General features: G+C 43.4%; 1 protein-coding gene across 1 annotated transcript; it reads left to right on the top strand.

The window, feature by feature from the left end:
- mymk (myomaker, myoblast fusion factor) lies at positions 1-5,554 on the top strand. Its single transcript, XM_012857566.3, has 6 exons — positions 1-631; positions 1,292-1,406; positions 2,036-2,184; positions 2,361-2,477; positions 2,588-2,728; positions 4,631-5,554. Exons 1-6 carry the CDS (start codon positions 497-499, stop codon positions 4,829-4,831), a joined length of 858 nt encoding a protein of 285 aa, XP_012713020.2. The 5' UTR covers positions 1-496; the 3' UTR covers positions 4,832-5,554.
- The last annotated feature ends 4,773 nt before the right edge of the window (positions 5,555-10,327 follow it).

Genomic DNA, 10,327 nt, shown 5'->3' with positions numbered 1-10,327 from the left:
CATGCAGAACGCTTTGCAGCAGAATGGGATCGTTTCTCAGTTTCAGAGGACTTTACAGTGTTTGTCTGTGACAGTCTGTTCTCAAAGTAAGCAGCAGTTGTATGAGTCTCAACAGAAACCAGAGAGAACTGCGTTCAGATGGCAGCATTTTAACCCACAAACACATGCTGCATGTTGACCCAAAGCAGATCTCAGATGCACAACAGTCTGGCATGTTGCTCCGCACCCTGTATGAAGCCTCTCCCATGTGGTCGGCATGCAAGCAGCTGCCCTCCAATAACACTGAGCCACTATCCCCACATGGACCTGTCATCTGTGGGGCATTTAAACTTTAAATGGCCAGCGTGGACAGCTGGGTGTGTGGGAGTGTATGAACACTGATGCAGCCTCATCTGCTGACCAGCATAAGAGGCTCAGCTGAAGCTTTAACTCGAGGATATATTCCTCTGTAACACCTTCCGCTTCTTTTGGAGTTTTCTGAGCGTTTGATCCGGTCATGGGCGCTTTTATCGCCAAGATGCTGCTTCCAACCATCAGCAGCCTGGTGTTCCTGCCGGCAGCCAGTGTGGCTGCAAAGAGGGGTTTCCACACAGAGGCCATGGTCTACTTCTTCACCATGTTCTTCACTGCGGTGAGAATCCGTTTAAACTGTTTAGCTGAGAGCTCTAGGTCCGTTTAGGAGAGATTTAGCCCTGCAGAACTTACCAGTAATAAGGGCTTCCCAATAAATACCTGCAACTGTGGAGTAGGACAGCTATCTAAAAGTTGTGTGCATGACTCTAACGATCCATATTATTATTTGTATGTCAAAAATAATACTGTACAAAAATTCTGCTGTCATTTAAGTGGGTCTGAAAAATTGTGAAGGTTGGTATTGTTTTTATGTGAGTAAGAATCTAAAAGTCTTGTGACTTCAGCTCTGATTTCTTCACTGCTGTGGGGGGGGGGGGGGGGGGGGGGGGGTAATGATTTGAACATTTTCATTTAAAATTGTTCCCATGGCTTTACATTTTGAGTTATTGATAAATGTAATCATGATTAGTTTCTCATTGACAGTTACAGCATTATAAATTAATTAATTTTATAGTGGAATTTTGGCATTTAAAATCTTTATTTAGTTTTTTTATTGAATAAATAAAAATGTAATTATTTTTTACTAATTACTTGGCTATTACATTGAATTAACATCGTTATGTATTTGCTGTAACTTTAAAAGGTTTCAGCTCTGCTGGGGTAGTTTTAGTCTCATTTATTCAGGTGAAACTGTAAACTCCTGTCTGTGTTCCTGCAGATTTATCATGCATGTGACGGTCCGGGCCTCTCCATCCTGTGTTTTATGAGGTACGACATCCTGGAGTACTTCAGTGTCTACGGCACGGCGCTCTCCATGTGGGTCACACTCATAGGTAAAACCATATCTTTGCTTCTTGGGATCATTGCTCTGAAAAACTGCAAACACTTCACTCCCTGAGGTTTAAATGTCCAGGCCCGCTACAGTTGTCGCCAACATTTGTCGTGTCTTTCATGTCTGGACATGTGCTCCTCCATACTTGTTATTCTGAGGCATACGCATATGTTGTATCCTCCCCCATCTGAGCCTCTGAGGTTTTAGCAGCAACGATGTGTGAAATGTCAGACATCTAAGTCCACTGATTGGTTCCTCTGTCTTTTTGCATATCAGACATGTCTTTAAAATGTTTACAAAATGGATAAAGCACATAGTTGTAATGCCAGGGTATTAGTAGGGAATGGGACTGCATTAAATCCAAGTTACTGATGGGTTCAGATTAATTTTGAAAGGCTCCTCCTTGGTGTTACAAGCTACTTTTTGTATGTCTTTGTAAAAGGACTTTTTCAAACTGGTTTCATGAGACATTCTCACCTCCTCCCTGGTGTTGAAGTAACAGGAAGGACGCAGGTTTGCAGGTGCATGGGTAAACATCCCTGCGGTGTAGCAACCATTTCCTGCCGTTCAGGGATGACTAAAGGTTCAAAGATCTCCAACATCAGCCTGTCTCCTGCCTCCATGTTGCAGCTCTGGGAGACTTCGATGAACCCCAGCGCTCCAGTATAACTATGTTTGGAGTGCTCACCATCGCCGTTAGGATCTACCAGGACCGCTGGGGCTACGGCATCTACTCCGGACCCATCGGATCGGCCGTCTTCATCATCACCGTCAAATGGGTGAGAGACCGCTGAAGGAGACAACTGAGAAACCTTCAGCTTCTCCTTTTAGAGTCTAAGACATTAATTTTTTTTTTTCATTCCATGTTTCCCTTAATGACTTGCATTTTCATAATCCTGCTTCCACAGTCAGATTAGTTTATTATTGTCTGAGTGACGTTGTCCTGCTGTTCCAGCTGCAGAAGATGAAGGAGCTGAGGGCGGTTTATCCGGAGAAGGCCGTTTACACGCAGCAGGTCGGTCCAGGCTGCTGCTTCGGCGCTCTCGCCCTGATGCTGCGCTTCTTCTTTGAGGTGACTCCTGATCAAAATAAGGCCCAGTAGAAAGATGTTTGACGTCCACCTGTGAGTCCATTGGTTGGGTTTTTAATCACGGAGTCTGGGTTTCTTCTGCTTCGCTGCAGGAGTGGGACTACGCCTACGTCCACAGCTTCTACCATCTGTCTCTGGCTGTGTCCTTCGTGCTGCTGCTGCCGAAGAAGAACCGCTACGCAGGGACGGGGGAAAATGCTGCAAAGCTCACCTGTTTAACGCTCTGCTGCTGCGTAGGTTACACTCACAACACGCAGAGGGGCCGTTTCACATTCTGCCAGCCTATAACAACAGGCTTTGGTGTTTATTGTGATTTAATGAGATGAATGGATTCACCAACACAAAGCAACACATGCTGCAGCACTATTAGGATTACACATGGTGACTCAGTATGTATCCTGCCTCCTGTACACTAGGAGACTCAAAGAAAGCCCAGTGACAACCGCTGCTTTCAGAAGTCACCTAAGCAGTAAACAGAACTCACCTGTGAGACGTAATCTGAGTAGAAATACTTCGGTAAAGGTCTCAGAGGTCCGTTAGAGAACTTTAGAACATCTCCCAGAGCTCTGCTCAATCCATCATCTGAATATGGAGACCACCTGCAGACCTACCTGGACATGGACGTCCACCTGGACTGACCAGGAGAGCATTGATCAGAGAAGCAGGAGGACCACTGTGGCTCTGGAGGAGCTGCAGAGAACCACAGCTCAGGTGGATAAACACTGTCCTCAGGAAAACTGTTAGCCTTCACATATCTGGCAATAAGAAGAAAGAAGAAGAAAGTCCTGCTTGCATTTTGCCACAAACCATGTAGGAGGGACAGCAAACAGGAGGAAGAAGGTGCTCTGATCAGATGAAACCAAAATTAAACCTTTTGACCAACAAGCTAACATCCTGAGAACACCACGCCCACCATGAACATGGTGGTGGCAGCGTCATGCTGTGGGGATGTGTCTCCTCAACAGGGACACGAGGCTGGTCAGACTTGATAAGATGACGAATGAAGCTGAATCTGGATGAAAACCTGAGCTTTAGAAGACTCGCTCTAGAACAGGATAACCACCCTAAACATCCAGCCAGAGCTCTAATGTAACGTTTAGATCAAAGTATAGGCATGTGTTGAAACGGCCCAGTCAAAGTCTGGACCTACATCTAACTGAGAACATGTGGCATAACTTTACAGATGCTCTCCACCCATTCTGACTGGGCTGCAGCTACTTGCCAACAAACAGTCTTGTCAGATTGGGCCAATTAGGATTCTTTCGACCACAAAAAAAATTGCTTTGGGCAGATTGTTAAAATTTGGCCTGCTTTTCACATCATTTGGTGGGTTTTTAGAAAGCAGGAAAATCCCATCAACATAATTGCCATTGTGTGGCAGGAAACTAAAAAAAAGGTACTTTGTAATAAAACGCTGTTTCCTTGCACTCACTTTATTAGTTTGTTTATTTTAAAATGTCTAGAGTCTGTCAAACCTGGCATTGTTGATTATTATTAGTAACTGGCTAATCAGGTTTCACTATTAGATGATGTTGATCAATGTCAATTACAAACCGCCTAAAAGAAACTAAAAGTTCAACTGATCAACTTGTTTGTTCGTTTCTTCTTTGCTTTAGTGCTGTTGTTCTTTTATGTGTGTAATGTAATGATTGTACTCTTTTAACACGAGTTCCAGAGCGGTTGATATTGTTTTTTTGTTTTTTTGGAGTTGGGCTGGTTTTACGTTACGTTTGGGCTGGAAACTGTCAGTCAGATATGGCAACCCTGCTTGGCAGAGAGGAACGAGCAAATATTTCAGTCTGTAGATCTGCAAAGCTGGCAGAGACAGACCCCAAAAGCGAAAGCTGGCATCCAAGTATTGATTTGGGGAGGGGGGGGGGGGACTGAAAACTAATGGACACCAGACTTTTCAGGGCTTTAGCTGTGTAAGATTGTGAAAACCATGAATTGCTTTCCTTTGTGTGAGTCTTCCACATAAACCCTCAACAACACAGGTAGAGGTAGAAACATCCCAAAACGTGACAATGTTTCATGGGTGTGAATACTTTTGTAAAGTTCTGCTGCTGCAGTAAGTTGGGGGGGGGGGGGGGGGTGGCCCTGACAGATCTTTAACTTTGCTCTCTGTCCTTCTGCAGAGCATAGCCCCGGGTTCTTCTAAGCAAAAGTCAGAAAAGCCAAAGAAGTCGTCGTCTCGGACGGTGTGGCGAGTCCCAACGGAGAAGCTGTGGACTCGAGGGTCCAGCACCCCCACCCTCCCTGTTTGCAGCCCCCCACCCTCCACACCCATCAAAGGGACAAGCATCAGCAAGCTCAAAGAGATGAACGGCTGGAAGTGAAGTCCTGGTCACTCTGACGACTCCGTAAGACGCTGGAAAGTCACCAAATACCTGTCAGGACGCAGGAAACTGGCCACCGTGCGGATTTGCCTTTCCGCTCTGAAACCGCCTTTTGGCTGGTAGACCATTTAAGCAGCCGTCCCAGGAATCCAGCAGCCACTGAAGCCAGATGATACACAAACAAAAGTGACCCCACGTAAAGTTTGAGGCGTATTAGACCTCGGATCAGAACCCGGGACACACACACAGCACCGTCTCTAAGACAGGCGGCCGAGACGAGCCTGTAAAACTGACAGGGAAATTTATGAGATGATCAGACCAGCAGATGGTTTATCTCTCCAAAATACATAAATTGTGTTTAGAGATGTTCCTCTGGGGGAGACGTTGGTCTGCTCACTTCTTCCCGTCCTCCTCTTTTCCATCTCTCAGAGAAAGGAGAGTTATTGGACTGTAAAGCAGAGCTCGGCGTTTTATACGTCCTGGAGGTGCCAGAGGCGTCCTGAGGAGCAGCCGCCCAGACCTCAGTCTGACTGAGACGTCTTAATGCTTTCTGGAGCGGCAGGTGGACTCCTGCTGGCTTCTCTGTCTCTGTTTATCTAACTGCACTCTGTGTGATGATATATTTATTACTGTTTGAATCATTTGTGTCTGATTAGCTTAATGTTGTATTTTTTTAATAAACTGGTCTATTGAGAATATATTAATAACAGCTTTTAAAGTCTTGATGATGTTTTAAGTTCTTGAGCCCATTTCTGACCGCTGAGAACCGCTCCGGCTGCCACATACCTCAGTCTAGTAGCACTAATCTAATTCTGAATGAACATATCATGTTTCACTTCCACTTCAGGAGGACTCGGAGCTCTGCGTGCACGGACGTCACCTGTCCTGAACTCGACCCAAAGTCTACAAACCCGTCCCGCTTATCTCAGACAAAACAGTCTCCATCTGAAGTGAGAGCGAAGCCTCCCCCTCCATCGGGGAATGTTTTGAGACGGGGCCAAGCCGCCTGCTCCCACACCCACAGAAAGGTGTTTGTGTCTGGGCTCGGAGACCTGGCTGGCCACGCGGCCCAGCCCTGACAGGACGGTAACGCGAGCCTTTTATTGCACCGGTGTGAAAAACGATTGGGCTCCTTTACGACCGCTGTCTGTGCCGCAGCGCTCCGCAGAGGAGCCGAGGCCCACACACAGCCAGGATCACACTGGGAAGACTTTACATTTTCTGTTACACTAGAGCTGCTCTCACACCGTGTACGGTGCTGTGTGTAAAAAGGGTGTTAGGTGGGTCTGATTGGAGATAAATCATGGAGCTTTGAGGGTAAATCATCCATCCATCAATTGTCTTCTGCTTATCTGAGATCATAGGCAGCAGGTCCAGGAGGGAAACTCAGACATCCTTGTTCTCCAGCTCATTCTGGGGGATTCCAAGGCGTTGCCAGGTCAGAGGGCTATATAAGTAAGAAAGCCCTGGGTCCCCACTGGACCCCCCCAAAGGGAGGCGCCCAGGGGGAATCCTGATCCGATGCCCACGCCATCTCAAATGGCTTCTTTCGATGCGGAGAAGCAGCGGCTCTACCTTGCGCTCCCCACGGATAACAGAGCTCTACAAGGGCGGCCCTCTGGAGGAATCTTATTTCAGGGTAAATCAAAAGCATTGCTTTTGGGTTCAGCTTTCTTCATCACCTTCTTCACTGTACGGGAGCGTTTTGCTGCAGAGTGTGACGTGGGATGAGAGTCAGCTCCTCTAAGGAGACGGTTACATACTCCACAAGAGGCCAGTAATCCCATTTCCATCCCCCAGCTGCGTTCTCTGGGCGTTCTCGCTGCTTGTCCTCAACACATCATCTGAGCAGATCATTCTTGTTGCGGGGTGTCCCACTACTGTTGAGCGATTGGTCAAAATTGAGATGGGTATGGTTAAACTGGAAGAGCAGGAATGTCTCACCTGCAGCGTTTCATTATCCAAGTGGGACACTATACCTCCGCCAGGGAAACCGCATGTCCCCAGAGTTTGTAGTTACTCTGCCTTTTCCAACATTGTTAGCTATATCTCTCTGTGGACGTGGTCACTTCTCCACCTTCAGCTCTCCGCCTGCCCTGTGCTCTACCTCTGCAGTCGATCATCAGCGATCACAAATAACTCCTCTTCCTGCCTTCTCTGCCGTTGTGGTGTTGTTGTGTCAAATTTCCACAATCCTAGCGCGGATGTGACGAATGCTAACGTGGGCGTGACTTTCTAGGAGTTCGGCAGCTGAGCTTCTTGTGAAGTATGAACAGCCAGAGCCAAAACAGGCTTTAGTCTTTGTCCTTGCCACCCTGAGAACGAGAAAAAAATGTCTTGCTTCTCGCGGAGTATTTAACAAGCTTAAGTTTGGTCCCCCACTGGAAAAAGGACAGACAGCCCCCTCTGGGTCGGGGGTCTGTATCCGCCTCAAACAGGAGAGTCTGAGTATCTTGGTATCTTGCACTGCAACAATGGAACTAAAAGCAAGTAAGATTTTCTTGAAATGAATGCATTTGCCCATGATTTGAGCAGGAAAAGTTTAAATGATCTGCCAGTGGAATAAGATTTACTCACTTAAAATAGGAACAACTCATCTCATTTTATTTCAAGTGCAGGATATCCAATTACCTCATTGCAGGGGTTAAAATGCTCATTTCATTAGCAGATAATTGTATTCTCCTGCTCAAATTAAGTAATAAAAAGTAACATTTTACTTACTTTTAGTTCCCTTTTTGCAGTGTGTTCACAAGTGATGGGGTTAAAGCTTTAAAAATCTTTAAATCTTTAAATTATATGTATGTTGCTTGTTATGTGATCACACTGTGAATAGAGCATGTTTTAGAATCAAGCTTCAGCAGGACCGGCTGCTCTAATTTTCATGACATCATTATTCCATTTGAATCATCTTTTGAAAGAAAATTCAATGCTCTGAGTGCTCCAAAGTGGTCAGATATATAGACCTTGTGTCCTTAACTAGGATTTCTAACTACAGGATGTATTTTTAAAGGGTGGCATCTAACAAACAAAACAAGAGAAAGCAACATTAATTTTACTGGAAACCTACTTTAGCTCTGTTTTCTCTCTGCTTTTAAATCTCATTGTTGTTTGAGGTTAAAAATTCTGTTGTGAACAATCAATGATGGACAGTCATCCCGTATTTATCCAGTCGAGCGGAAACATAATGAAAGATAAATAAATGTTCTTCAAATCTGATGCATGTGGATCCTTAATGACAGGTGGAGCAGAGTTTCAGCTAGCGTTAGAAATAAAAATACTGCCACAGTCTAAAGCAGAGCTTTTTCAGATCTTCATCCAGCAGAAAGTGCTCTGAGCTCCGAGGTGACTGGGATGGTCTCCGGTATGTGTGGTATGTTTGTGCTTTTACTTCGGTGGTAGCCGGAGTGCTGCAGCTCGTCTGTGTGTGTTTTTTGGGGGGGTGGTCAGCTGTTGCCACAGCTGCTGTTAATGCTTCAGGTCAGACGCCTCACGCAGCTGCAGCCACAACACGCCGCCGCCGCTGAAACTGATTCCCAGGAAGCGCTCGGCCTCAGCGGCCAATCAGAGTCGCTGCAGTTCGTTAGGGTCAATGGGACGAAACCACGACTGTTAGCTTTTTCTTTAAGGGAGGAACAAAGAAGAAGGAAGTTTGTAGTTTTACATTTTGTCATATTAAATGTTTGACTTATTAAATCTGGGCAACTTTGAGTAATAGAGCACAATAATACATTTATTCTCAAAGTTCTTGTTTTTTCTGCTGTTGGTCAATTAAAAGCATCAGAAGCAGAAAAAAAACAAAAGAATTAGATTTTAAAAAGTAATAATTAAATAATAATACATTTGAGATAATATAATAATAAATAACTAAAATAATTTTAAATCTGGTAAACCTGAAGCAAAGAATTCAATTGCTGAAATTAAATTAGAGTAAAAATGTACTGTTTAGATCCGTTTGTATCATCAACATTATTGCTATTTGCTAAAGACAGAATAATGAGACATAAATGTTTCAGAAGTTTTTAGAAATTTCCTAAATTTTTGGTTGAATTGCATTTAAAAAAACTTTTCCGTTTCATTCTGCCTTTTGAAAGGAGAAACAGTTTTGTTAATCCTAACTGACCTAAAGCAGAGGAAGTTCTGAGAAAAGAGCTGAGAGAAAGGCACTAAAATAAATACAGACAGAGAAAACACAGAGAAACACAGTTGAATCAAAGAAAAACGGAAAATCAGAATCTGAAAATGAGTGACAAAACCAAAAATAATCAAGCAAAAACCCAAAAGATCCTTAAAAAATTGCATTTCAGACAAGCAGGATACTGTTGGAACGAGCGTCAGAGTACGACGAGTCTCCTGAGGAGCATCATAGATCCTCCACCAGGTTCCACCAGGTTCCACAGCGGGTAGGGGGCGGCTCCTCATACAGCCTAGTTTTCACTTTAAATGGTTTTAAACTTTTTCATTATTACTGTGGAGATCACCACGTTTAGGCCAGACGATGTTTTCTGCACACATCTGCTTTACTTGAAAGGCATGTTCTTCTGTCTTTCCTATTTTAAAACATGACAAGAGAAATGATCATTAAAACAACGTAATGAGTGATAGATTTAAAGCCTGGAGACACTCCAGTCCACATGATCAAATTAATTTAGATTTTCAAACGGTTTCAGTTACATTTATTTGCTAAATGTGTTTCAGTAATTGTGGCAACTGTGATTTTATTTAAAAATAATCATTCATTATCATTTAAACACATTTGTGTGTAAAGTTATGCAGCTGCAATAAAACTAATTTATTTCAAGCCTTTTTAAACCTCTCTGGTAATAATAAGTGTGGAGTATGCTGTACATTTTCTCAAGAAGTATTGATAACAAACTTTTTCATTCAGACATTTATGCTGATAAAATGTGTCAGACTATCAGTATTATCTTGTTATTTTGCAATTGTGAGTTTAGATGTCGTTGTATTTGCTAATATGCTATATTATTTAGTATTTACACAGCCATGTTACATCTAAATACAACCAAATAAATGAGACCCAATAAAATTACAGCTAACACACTAAAACAGTGACTCTACTGCCACCTGCTGGACTTTAAGCTAAATGTACTGACATCTCTCAGCTCAATTTATTGTTCATTGGTTGTTGTTTTTTAGGGCTTTGATAAGTGTAAACTAAATTGTTAGATTTATTGTGTGTGTTTTTTGTGCTGATTCATGTTGGCTAAGTGTCAGATATTCAGTTATGCTAAAAAACAACTAGACCCAATTCACCCATGAGGTGAATTTTCTATCATTTCTGTCATTTCCACCAAGCATCACATCATTGCTTTCAACAGGATCAACATTTTTGTTTCATGCAAACATGGAAAATGTGTGAACATTTCCACAACAAAACATTTTCTCTCACAGAAGTTTCTTTATTATTATTATTATTAATGCTTTCTAAATGTCTTGGTGGACACGGAGAACTGAATCACCAGGGAATTATGATACTGA

This window comes from Fundulus heteroclitus, chromosome 12 (assembly GCF_011125445.2).
Source record: "Fundulus heteroclitus isolate FHET01 chromosome 12, MU-UCD_Fhet_4.1, whole genome shotgun sequence".
Lineage (NCBI taxonomy): Eukaryota > Metazoa > Chordata > Actinopteri > Cyprinodontiformes > Fundulidae > Fundulus > Fundulus heteroclitus.
Note: the sequence above shows the minus strand (reverse complement) of the source record. Positions and strands in the feature narration are given on the sequence as shown.

Coding starts and splice junctions, on each gene's coding strand:
- mymk (XM_012857566.3), top strand. CDS start 497: ATGGGCGCTTTTATCGCCAAGATGCTGCTTCCAACCATCAGCAGCCTG. Junction 1,407..2,035: donor CATGTGGGTCACACTCATAG/GTAAAACCATAT, acceptor TCCATGTTGCAG/CTCTGGGAGACTTCGATGAA. Junction 2,185..2,360: donor TCATCATCACCGTCAAATGG/GTGAGAGACCGC, acceptor CTGCTGTTCCAG/CTGCAGAAGATGAAGGAGCT.